We start from the raw sequence: 12,783 nt of genomic DNA on the forward strand, positions 1-12,783 counted from the left end.
CTATCGTCAACTGGCAAACTAGTCTGTAAGGCCTCACAGCTGTTTGGTGTCTGAGGACTTCACATGCAACCCAAGCCCTTCTCATGGTTATAAAGAACATACTACAGAAGAGGTGGCTAAGAGTTTGTTCACTCTGCCTTAAAAATCCTTTTCAGATGTGGGATCAACACAAATACCTTTTATAAACAGCAGAAGCAAATGCTGCACAACATCAGAATTTTACTGCTAAGTGTTTATATCTCTATCCTTGATCATCAACTTGGTGTTAAATATCCCACAGTATTCCTGGATAACCACAGGTCAGATTTTCTGACACAGGTTCTGGTTTTCTAAACCACAGAAAGTAGTGTCATGGGTATATAACACAAGCTATTAGCGAAAGGCAAAGGAACCTAAGGCAGCACTCATTACCATTGGTTCACTGGAGTACTTACTTCCAAGTCATACTATTTTTTGCTCTCTGCTAAGAGAATACTGACTGAGAAAAGAAAACTCCCTGGACTGCCCTCATTCAAAGCTATCAAGTTCTCCCTACCAAGGAAAGCAAAACATCTTTCAAGGTTAAGGTAATATCTTAACTGTTATAGAAAAGAAAAATTGGCCAGGTGCGGTGGCTCATGCCTGTAATCCCAGCACTTTGGGAGGCCGAGGTGGGTGGATCACGAGGTCAGGAGTTCGAGACCAGCCTGGCCAACATGGTGAAACCCCATCTCTACTAAAAATACAAAAATTGGGAATAGTGGTGCGTGCCTGTAATCCCAGCTACTCAGGAGGCTGAGGCAGGAGAATCACTTGAACCTAAGAGGCAGAGATTGCAGTGAGTAGAGATCACGCCACTGCACTCCAGCCTGGGCAACAGAGTGAGACTCCGTCTCAAAAACAACAACAACAACAAAAAAAACAGAAAGGAAAAATGAAGATGTACTTAGGAAACACTCTAAGGAAGGGTCAAAACGCTAAACCTAAAAAAAAAAAAAAAAAACTATGGCAATTTCTCAAAAAATTAAATACAGAATTATCATATGACACAGCAATTCTTCCTCTGGGGATATGTCCCCAAAAAGTGAAAGTGGGGTCTCAAACAGGTATCTGTATACCCATGTTCATAGCAGCATTATTTATAATAACCAAAAAGTAGAAGCAACTCAAGTGTCCATCAACAGTTGAATGGATAAGTAAAATGTGATATATACAGACAGAGGAAGATTATTCACCCTAAAAAGGAAGGGAATTCTGACACATGCTACAACAGGAATGAACCTTGAAGACACAAGTGAAATAAGCAGTATTTTATAGTTCACTAGGAGCTTTCATATGCATTACATTATATAATTCTCACAACCACTACCTGGTGAAATAGTTGCTATCACCATCACTCCCACTTTATAGATGGTGGATAGAGGCCCACAGAAGCTAAGTAACTTGCTTAAGGTCACACAATAAGTGGTAGAGACAAAAGAAAAAAATAAGTTTTTCCAACTAAAATTTCCATATTCCTTTCAATACATCATGGTGAGTTTTCTGTTTAACCCTCCATGTTAGTCTTCAATGCAGCTTTACAGAAGGAGGCATTATGGTTTGCAAGAAAGAGCACCACTGAACTTGGACTTAGAAGACCTATGATTAGATTGGGCATGGTGGCTCACACCTGTAATCCCAGCACTTTGGGAAGCCGAGGCAGGTGGATCATTTGAGCTCAGGAGTTTGAGACCAGCCTGGACAACATGGTGAAGCCACACCTCTACAAAAAAATACAAAAATTAGCCAGGTCTGGTGGCACGTGCCTATAGTCCCACCTACTTGGGAGGCTGAGGTGGGAAGACTGCTTGAGCCCGGGAAGCGGAGGCTGCAGTGAGCAGAAATTGCGCCACTGCACTCCAGCCTGGGCGACAGAGTCAGACCCTGTCTCCAAAAAAAAAAAAAAAAAAAAAAAAAAAGAAGAAGAAGAAGAAGAAGAAGACCTATTATTAATTCTCAGCTTTGCCAAGGAACAAATATGGGGCCTTCCACAATATACAACATCTTTAAGACTCAGTTTCCTCACTGGGAAAAAGTATATTTTAAAAAGTACATAATACACCCTATAGAGTTTGAAGATTAAAGAAGGTAGTATAAGAAAGAGTAGCACAAAGTCTGGCATTTAATAAGTGAGAATAGATGTCAGAAAAAAAAAAAAGGGTAAACATTTGCAGGCTTAGTACTACCTGTATTTTTCCCTGATCTGGCCTTACTGTGGTGACATTCAAACGCTTCTTTCCAATAATCTCTTGAGAAAACTGATTTGTTTGTTTTGAGACAGGGTCTCACTGTTACCCAGGCTGGAGTGCAGTGGCATGATCTTGGCTCACTGCAGCCTCAACCTGACCTCCTGAGCTCAAATGATCCTCCCACCTCAGGATCCTGAGTAGCTGAGACTACAGGCATGTGCCATCATGCCCAGCTAATCTTTTTTTATTTTGTTTTTTAGAGACAGGGTCTCACTATGTTGGCCAGGCTGGTCTTGAACTCCTGGGCTCAGGTGATCCTCCCGCCTCTGCCTCCCAAAGGGCCAGGATTACAGGCGTGAGCCACTGAGCCTGTCCATGACTGGATCTTTTTGCTACTTTAGATGTATACTGAGTCCGGTTATTAGCAACAGTAAAAATGATGTGATTATTGCAGCAAGTTCATCAGAGAAATTTAAGTAATGAAAATGAAGGTATATGCCTGACAGTCATGCAAAGAGAAGAAAGAGGTTACATGGTACAAGGCTCAGCCCAGTCCTTTCTTAGCTGTCGGAAAAAGGAGAGGTCAAAAGCTTAAATCAGCTGCTTGATGGCCCTTGGGAAGAACAGAGACAGCAGCCAAGCCAGAAACCACCGAAAGGAAAAGTAGAAGATCAGGCAAGTATAAAGGAATGTGATCAAGGAAACAGGCCCCAGATGAAAAGGAGCTGCCTGAAAGGCCTACATAAATGCATGAATGAGTCAACACAACATAAATTATACCCATATGTATTTCATACCCTAGCCCAGAACCTGGTGACCTGGTGCTTCATTCAAACACCCACATTTGTCATGCTGCCCTTGGGTCATAAACGGATATTTGGGAGAAGGCAGTCTGTAATTCCTGATTCTTACAGAAAATCGCATTTATCGTAAGGCCTCACCACAGTATCTGGATTATTTGCTAGGTGCAAATAATGCATTTATTTGTGAGATTTATAAAATTGTGTTTGATGCAAAATGACTCTGGTGACAGGTAAGGCAGACCAACCTTCACTGCAATCTTGTTAGCACATCTCACCCCATGCTCCCTCATCCCAGCCCTCTTAACACACACATTTCACACTTCTTTTATGCCCAGATGTGCCAAACAGGGTAGTAAATCACCGCAGGGACAGGACATTTTACCTTTAAATAAAAAGAAAGAAAAGATATAGGAAAAAAATCACAGACCAGCTTTGTTACACATTAGAATCTATACCAAGTTGTAAAATGTGCATTACTATTACCAGGAATGTCTGGCAAGGCTTACATCTGGAGCTAAATCAAGTTCCCCATCTGTTGGGTTTGCCTCTTTTACTCAATGTTAATTTTTCAATTGTTTATAAGAACAGTGTAATAACTGTTGAGAAAATGAAAAATCAGGCACAAAGGGAGCAACGAACAGAAGAAAAGTCGAATTTAGGTTTCCCAATGGTGAACACACTTTCTCTTCTCCATTTACCAACAGCTCACACCTGTGCATGGGTGGTGCCTCCTCAAGACCCTGACCAACTCCATGCCTGACACAACTTTATCCAATACATACAGCACTCTGTAATTGCCTTGCTGTTTCATAAGCAACCTAAAATGACTCAGCCCCATGGACTCCATTTGCCTCTGTTTACCATAAATAGAAACAGTCACGTAAAGTAAAAGGTCAACATTCTAGATCTCCATGAATCATTCACTGAAGTCATGGAGAAAAGCTGAAAATCTTTGGAGAAAAGCTTTCAGATGACCTATACATAGAGAACACTCTGGCAACTAGCATGCCTGAAAAGGGCTTGTAACCATCTCTCAGTAAAAAAATTCACAGAACAGCCAGCACTTTGAGCTGTTTCAATATGATAAAATAAAAGCCTCATGTACTCCTGCTTTTCTTGATCAAGTACGACAATTTTTCTTCCACTCCTACAGACATCAAGGCTTAAAATAGTAGTAGTGTTCAACACACTCTACTTAGAAAGGTACAATAAACCTCAGGAAGAGCCAAGGAACTCTGCAAGAGATACTTCTCATTCCTTACCTGATATTAACCAATGCATGGGTCACCTTGCTAGCTGCTTCCTTCCACTGGCCTGCATTGGTAGAAAGCCTCAGGACTGCAAAGAAGGAAAGAACACAGATCTGTCAAACCCCCGGCATAAAACACAAACATAAGGAATGAAGACACATCTCAGAATGGCACTCTCAGAATAACCAAACAAAGCCTGTGCCAATCTTCTGTTAAAAACATCCTCAGCTTAGATAAAAATACAAGGGCTTATAGAATTCTCTCAACTATTTTCACTTGAGTTTTTTCTCTAACTTCTTTTCACTTTCTATCAAAATACTCTACTCCTTCTCTGCCTTAGGTTTTCCCTCCCCTCTGCTAACAGGGTTCCATAACTTAATTTTTGCATGCATTTACAATCTGCACTGGGGTGGTGATGTGAGGGTAACCTGGTTGCCATATCTATCATTTCCCTAATGGTGGGGGCTGATTTAGCGGAACTGGCTGGCTTAGTTGATGTGCCTTCCTGCTCTATGTATATGCATAAACTCCTTAACATATAAACTCAGTCAAACAGGACACATCCACATAGAGGATGGTCATGTGTCAATCAAGGATTAACCTTTTTTTTTTTTTAATTATACTTTAAGTTCTAGGGTACATGTGCACAACGTGCAGGTTTGTTACATATGTATACATGTGCCATGTTGGTGTGCTGTACCCATTAACTCGTCATTTACATTAGGTATATCTCCTAATGCTATCCCTCCCCCCTCCCTCCACCCCACAACAGGTCCCAGTGTGTGATGTTCCCCACCCTGTGTCGAAGTGTTCTCATTTTTCAATTCCCACCTATGAGTGAGAACAGATTAACCTTTTTTTGCTCCTCTGACTTAACTGTGTGACCTGCAAAATGAATCTACAAGAATGTTCTTCCCTTGTGTGACCAAATTCTCTCCCTTTTCCAAACTCACACAGAGAGGAAAGATAATAGAAATATAGACCTGAATATATCCTCTATCAGCTATGATCTTCAGAGCCACACATGCCGTTTTAGAAAAGAGACAAAACAGCACAAGTGCTCCTTGAAAGAGCAAGCACATGGTAGGCACTCTAAGTGTATGTTTTAATGAATGGCTAATTAATAAGAGCTAAATATGTGGAGAGTTTACTATGTGCCAGGCACTGGACCAACGTAGGTTACATGTAATGTAGCATACAGACGAGGAAAACCAAGACTCAGAGGAGACAAGTACGGTAACTGACTGCAGTCATTCACACAAGTTGTAAGTAATGGAGCTGGAATTTAAACCTGGAGGGAAATGACTCAAGAGCCTACATTTATGTAGAGAAGTAAGTACAAGATCTCTGAAGCCAATGGTCAGGGTCCAAGTCCAGCCCCTGCCACCTACTAGAGAATAACAGCAATACCTATATGAAAGAATTGTTATATATAAAGCTCTTAGATTAGTGCCTGCCACACAGTAAATAAGTTTTAGCTATTATTAATTTCAACAGACTGCCTCCCAAATGAATGAATGAATGTACCTGAGACTTTCCCAAAAGAAAAAAAGTAGGGCCTCACTAACATTAAGAAATGTGTGACCAATCTGTATATGACCTTCATAGCTGAGTACCATCACTATGTACGCCTGACCCAAGATTCTGAAGAGCTGTAGCAGAAGCTCTATCAGAGGGAGGGCCTGTGGCTGTGATGGGGGAAAGAAAGCTCATCTGGCTGCTCTACATCTGTTCCAGCAATGTCTCACGTTTATAAATTCATGCAATTTAATGAAAAAGAAGACAGAAGGCTTAATAAAACACATCAACAGTGCTGCTTTTTTAATTTATAAGATTTAGTGCAAGGGAATTTGGTATAGTTCCAAGTTAGAGCTCTACAGTCTGAACTCAGGTTTCACTGAGTGCATGTGCGAATTTATTCATGTAATGAACAAAACTGTTTCAGGAAGCCATACATTTATTGTTCAACTCAATTGTGAAATTTATTTTTTTAATTTTATTATTATTATACCTCAATTATGAAATTTATTTAGATGCATTGGTTTTTCACCAGATCCCCCACAAAATCACAAGTTCTCTGATGGTAGAACCTAGACATTTATGAAATGGAGCTGAATTTTGCCTCCTCACATTTTCACAGAGGTATTGAACTCTGTCCATGGACTACTTCTCTGTAATATCCTGTCAGCTCTGTTCCTTACTGAACAGGCACCCAGATGACCTCATCACTACATTTCCTTTGGAAACGCCATTGGTTTTTACATTCTTTTCTAAGCTACCAAATTGAAACACAAAATTATTTCAAAATTCCCTAAAAGCCTCAAACTAAAGCCATCATTTATGTAGTAAATTATGGTACACAAAAATAATATGCAGCCATTTAAAAAGAAACATGAAAATTACAAAAAAAAGAATTGTATGTTAAAAAACACAAGCTAGAAGGATATCATGATTACAACTCTGTGAAACTATGCATGCATGTGGGTTAATATACAACAGTGAAAACAGTGGTAGTACTAGAACCAAGGAATTATAAGATTTAAAATATTTTCTATGTTTTTTCTTTAGTATTGGTAATTACCTTTGATTTTAAAAATAAGAAAAGACAGCTTAAAACATAATGTCATTTACGGTTCTGGGTAGCTTCTGTGGAGGTCCTTCCCATACAGTGGGCTTCACTGCAGCCAAACAGGAGATTAAGTGTGTGCCTTTATCAAAAATGTCTTAGTGAGCCGGGCACAGTGGCTCACGCCTGTAATCCCAGCACTTTGGGAGACTGAAGCGGGTGGATCACTTGAGGTCAGGCATTCAAGACCAGCCCAGCCAACATGGTGAAACCCCATCTCTACTAAAGATACAAAAAAAAATTAGCTGGGTGCCGTGGCACGTGCCAGTAGTCCCAGCTACTCAGGAAGCTGAGGCAGGAGAATTGCTTTAACCCCGGAGGCACAGGTTGCAGTGAACCGAGATTGCACCACTGCACTCCAGCCTAGGCAACAGAGCAAGACTCCATCTCAAAAAAAAAAAAAAAAAAAAAAAAAAGTCTTTCCTCTTCTAGCCAAGATGCAGTAATAAGACATAACTTACCCTCCTACCTTACACAACAGAAACCTGGACAAAACATATGAAACAATGGTTGTCAGACATTGGAAAACAAGCAGTATAGAATTGTGATCCCCTAAAAGGAGGAAAACAAGGTGAACCCTACAACTGCCCTGCAGAAAAGTTCCCACATTGCAGGGCTGGGAAGAGGAATCTAAACAGAAGCCAGAAGTCTTGCCAAGTTGTAGACACAGAGATCAGCATTTGGAGAGGCCAAGACATCTAGAGGATGTGGGGCAGAAAGCTGGCCAAGGAGGGAGTTTGACAGACAGCTCTGGAGATCCCTTACATCTCTTGCAGACACTGATCTATGCATATGGAAGAAGAAACTGCCCAAGGATGAGGGTAAAGAACCACTGGAAAGGAGAAGAAACTGAGGAGCTCATGGCACGCTCCACAAAGAAAATAACTTATGTTTCCACCAGCAAGAGTGGAAAGACCTAGTAACACATGGATTATCAGGCAGGTTCTGTAAATGGGTACTGCATTTGTAATGGGACAAATTAGCCTACATTCAAGGTTGCTCTTGATCTACCCTCAACCCTTAAAAGCAAACCCTGAAAAGATCCAACTGATTCCACATAACATAATCACATTCCAGAATAAAGTTCAATGTTACACAAAAGAAACATAACAAAATCCAGCATCCACATCATAAAAATCACAATTTCTAAATTCTAATAACAAAAATAACCAGGCATGCAAAGAAACAAAAACATATGAACCATAAGAAACAAAAAAATATATGAAGCATAAGCAGAGGGAAAATCAGTCAGTAGAAACAGACCTAGACGTGAAGAAAGACAATGGAAGGAGAAGACAAGGACCATAAAATAGCAATTAGAGGCTGGGCGCGGTGGCTCACGCCTGTAATCCCAGCACTTTGAGAGGCCAAGGTGGGTGGATCATGAGGTCAGGAGATCAAGACCATCCTGGCTAACACGGTGAAACCCCGTCTCTACTAAAAATACAAAAAATTAGCCAGGTGTGGTGGTGGGCACCTGTAGTCCCAGTTACTCGGGAGGCTGAGGCAGGAGAATGGCATGAACCTGGGAGGCGGACCTTGCAGTGAGCCGAGACCCCACCACTGCACTCAAGACTGGGCGACAGAGCAAGACTCCATCTCAAAAAAAAAAAAAAAATCTATTAGAAATACGTTCAATATATTCAGGAAGACTGAGGAAAATTTGAAAATGATGAGGAAAGAAATGGAAATATTAAAAAAGAAACCCACGGCTAAGCACAGTGGCTAACGCCTATAATCTCAGCACTTTGGGAGGCTAAGGCAGAAGGATTGCTTGAGCCTATATATATATATAGAGAGAGAGAGAGACAGAGAGAGAGACAGAGTCCAAACTGAGAACAGAAGAGCAGTGTCAAAAAATATTTGAAGAAATTATAGCCAAAACATTTCCACATTTGATGAAAACTAGAAATGTACAGATTCAAAAAGTTCTAAGAACCCCAAGCAAAATAAACATAAAGAAAACCATGCCAAGGCATGTGATAATCATATTGTTGAAAACCAATGATAAAGAGAAAATATTAAAAGCATTCAGAGGTCAGGCATGGTAGCTCATGCTTGTAATCCCAGTACTTTGGGAGGCCGAGGCGGGTGGATCACCTGAGGTCAGGAGTTCGAGACCAGCCTGGCCAACATGGCGAAACCCCATCTCTACTAAAAATACAAAAATTAGCCGAGCATGGTGGTGCACACCTGTAATCTCAGCTACTCGGGAGGCTGAGGCACAAGAATCGCTTGAACCCGGGAGACAGAGGTTGCAGTGAGCCCAGATGGCACTACTGCGCTCCAGTCTGGGGGACAGAATGAGACTCCATCTCAAAAAAAAATAAGCATTCAGAGAAAAACAAAGATATTATGCACAGAGAAACAAAGATGAAAACAACGGACCTCTTACTAGCAACTATGTATGCCAGAAAATAATCAAATGAGATTTTTAAAGTAATGAATGAAAAATTTTATATTAAACAAAAATATCTTTTTAAAAAATGGTGTTCTACTTCCAGCATGGCAGAGTAAGCCCACTAAAGCCTCTATCTCCTGCTGATTACAGCTAAAAACTCTAGACAAAACATGAAAAGTAATTATCTGAGGGCTCTGAAAATTAAACAAAAGCAGACAGATTATAGAGGGAAGTCAAAACTTGAAGAAACACTCACAAGAGGGTCGCTTTCCAGGTTTTATTTTTCCTATTTTCCCTTACATCTTTGCCCCAAGGGTCAGCCAGTTCCGGAGCTGCATAGTGGAACTGTGTGGATGGCTAAAACTCAAAAGGAAGCCTCATCTTTCTGGAGAAAGAAATCGAGAGGCCAGGTGCAATGCCTCGTGCCTGCCATCCCAACACTTTGGGAGGCCAAGGAGGGTAGATCACTTGAGTCCAGGAGTTCAAGACCAGCCTGGGCAACATGCCGAAATCCCATCTCTACAAAAAATACAAAAATTAGGCTGGACACGGTGGCTCACACTTGTAATCCCAGCACTTTGGGAGGCTGAGGCAGGTGGATCACCTAAGGTCAGGAGTCCAAGACCAGCCTGACCAATATGGTGAAACCCCACCTCAACTAAAAATACAAAACTTAGCCAGGCGTGGTGGTGCGTGCCTGTAATCCCAGCTACTCCGGAGGCTGAGGCACAAGAATCACTTGAACACAGGAGGCAGAGGTTGCAGTGAGCTGAGAGCGTGCCTGGGTGACACTTCAGCCTAGGTGACAGAACGAGACTCTGTCTCAAAAAAGAAAAAAAAAATCCAGAAGATTATAACCAATCTCTGAGTGTATACAACATAACATTAAAAATGTCCAGGAGGAGGCCAGGCTCGGTGGCTCATGCCTGTAATCCCAGCATTTTGAGAGGCCAAGGTGGGCAGATCACCTGAGGTCAGGAATTCGAGACCAGCCTGGCCAACATGGCAAAACTCCATCTCTACTAAAATACAAAAAATTAGCCAGGCATGGTGGCAGGCACTTGTAATCTCAGATACTGGGGAGGATGAGGCAGGAGAATCACTTGAACCTAGAAGGCAGAGGTTGCAGTGAGCCACTGCACTCCAGCCTGGGCGACAGAGTAAGACTCTGTCTCAAAAAAAAAAAAAAATGTCCAGGAGGTAATCCAAAATTACTCATAAAGAACCAGAATATATAATAAAACAAAAAAAGTGACCAATTCTCAAAAGAAAAGACAGAAAACAGATATCTGAGATGGCACGTATGTTAAAATTATCAAGGACTTTAAAGCAGTTATCATAACTATGCTCCATGAGGAAAAGGTAAACATACTTGAAATGAATGGAAAGACAGAAGTTCAGCAAAGAAACTGAAGCCATAAAAAGAACCAATTAAAATATTTAGAAGTAAAGCTGGGCACAGTGGCTAATGCCTTGTAACCCCAGCACTTTGGAAGGCTGAGGTAGGAGGATCACTTGAGCCCAGGAGTTTGAGGCTACAGTGAGCCAAGAGTGCACCACTGCACTCCAGCCAGGGTGACACATATTTAGAAGTAAAATATGTACCATGTGAAATAAAGAATTCACTGGATGGGCTTAATAGCAGAATAGACTGACAAAGGAGTCAGTGAACATAAAGTATAATAGAAATAATTAAATACGAAGAATAGAGACAAATGGGGGAGGGGAGGGACAGGGCCTCAGAAACATATGGGACAATATCGAAAAGTCTAATCCTTGTGATACTATAGTCTCAGAAAAGGAGGAGACAGAAATTGGGGCAGAGTTTCTGCCCCCAGTGAAAAAAGAAGGGCTAAAGACTTCCCCAAATTTGGTGAGAGTTAAGAAGCTCAGCAAACCCCAAATAGGATGAACTCAAAGAAAAATTGTGCATAGATATATTATAATCACACTGCTGAAAGGCCAAAGATAAGGAAAAAAAAAACCTTTTAAGAAGCTACAGAAGGACAGGTGCGGTGGTGGCTCAGGCCTGTAATCCCAGCACTTTGAGAGGCCGAGGCGGGTGGATCATGAGGTCAGGAGTTCAAGACCAGCCTGGCCAAGATGGTGAAACCCCGTCTCTACTAAAAATACAAAAATTAGCCAGGCGTGGTGGTGGGCACTTGTAATCCCAGCTACTCGGGAGGCTGAGGCAGAGAATAGCTTGAACCCGGGAGGCGGAGCTTGCAGTGAGCTGAAATCACCCCACTGCACTCCAGCCTAGGCGACAGAGCGAGACTCTGTCTCAAAAATAAAAAAAAAGCTAGAGAAAAACAACATACTACAAGCAATGGAACAATTATTCAAATGACTACAGATTTATTTTCAGAAACCATGGAGGCCAGAAAAAGGAGAATAATAGCTTCAAAGTACTTCAAGATAAAAATTACCAACTAAAAATTCTATATCCAGCTGGGTGCAGTGGCTCACACCTGTAATCCCAGCTACTCAGGAGGTTGAGGGAGGAGGATCACTTGAGCCCAGGAGCTTAAGGCTGCAGTGAGCTATAATCACACCACTGCACTCCAGCTTGAGCAACAGAGCAAGACCCCATCTCTTAAAAACTAAAAAAAAAGACCAGGCACAGTGGCTCACACCTGTAATCCCAGCACTTTGGGAGGCCAAGGCAGGTGGATCACCTGAGGTTGGGAGTTCAAAACCAGCCTGACCAACATGGAGAAACCCCATCTCTACTAAAAATACAAAATTAGCCAGGCTTGGTGGCACATGCCTGTAATCCCAACTACTTGGGAGGCTGAGGCAGGAGAATCACTTGAACTGGGGAAGCAGAGGTTGCAGTGAGCCGAGATCATGCCATTGCACTCCAGCCTGGGCAACAAGAGCGAAACTCAAAAATAAATAAATAAATAAATAGACCCTATATAGTAGCAAAGTTTCTACATTTTATTGAAGTGGTACAATCCTAACTTTAGACTGCAAAAGGTATATACAATGTAATCTTAGAGTAACTGCTAAAAAATACAAATATAGCCCAAAAGCCAACTAATAAATTAAAACGGAATGTTTAAAAGAGTGCGGGGAGGGGCAAACAAAATAAGTGGTAGAACTGAAAGAAACTATAATTGATTATCACATTGTAAATATGTATAGCTAATATGCCAAATAAGATACAGAGATTATCAGACTGGATAATAAACAAGACTCAACTGTAAGCTGTGTACAAGACAGACACTTTAAATATAAAAATATAGGGGGCAGGAGCCAAGATGGCCGAATAGGAACAGCTTCGGTCTACAGCTCCCAGCGTGAGCGACGCAGAAGACGGGTGATTTTTGCATTTCCATCTGAGGTACCGGGTTCATCTCACTAGGGAGTGCCAGACAGTGGGCGCAGGTCAGTGGGTGAGCACACCGTGCGCCAGCCGAAGCAGGGGCGAGGCATTGCCTCACTCGGGAAGCGCAAGGGGTCAGGGAGTTCCCTTTCCAGGGGTGACAGA

At 41.7% G+C, this 12,783-nt stretch overlaps 1 protein-coding gene across 5 annotated transcripts in view; it reads right to left on the bottom strand.

The window, feature by feature from the left end:
* ARMH3 (armadillo like helical domain containing 3) overlaps positions 1–12,783 on the bottom strand; it is a 217,218-nt gene that overhangs the window by 90,015 nt on the left and 114,420 nt on the right. For all 5 annotated transcript variants that reach the window (XM_063670173.1, XM_054436739.2, XM_063670172.1 and 2 more), the window contains one exon: positions 4,273–4,348. In XM_063670173.1, coding sequence (XP_063526243.1) covers positions 4,273–4,348 — 76 coding nt within the window. The remainder of the gene's footprint in view (positions 1–4,272; positions 4,349–12,783) is intronic.

Source organism: Pongo pygmaeus, chromosome 8 (genome assembly GCF_028885625.2).
Source record: "Pongo pygmaeus isolate AG05252 chromosome 8, NHGRI_mPonPyg2-v2.0_pri, whole genome shotgun sequence".
NCBI classification, from domain to species: Eukaryota; Metazoa; Chordata; class Mammalia; order Primates; family Hominidae; genus Pongo; species Pongo pygmaeus.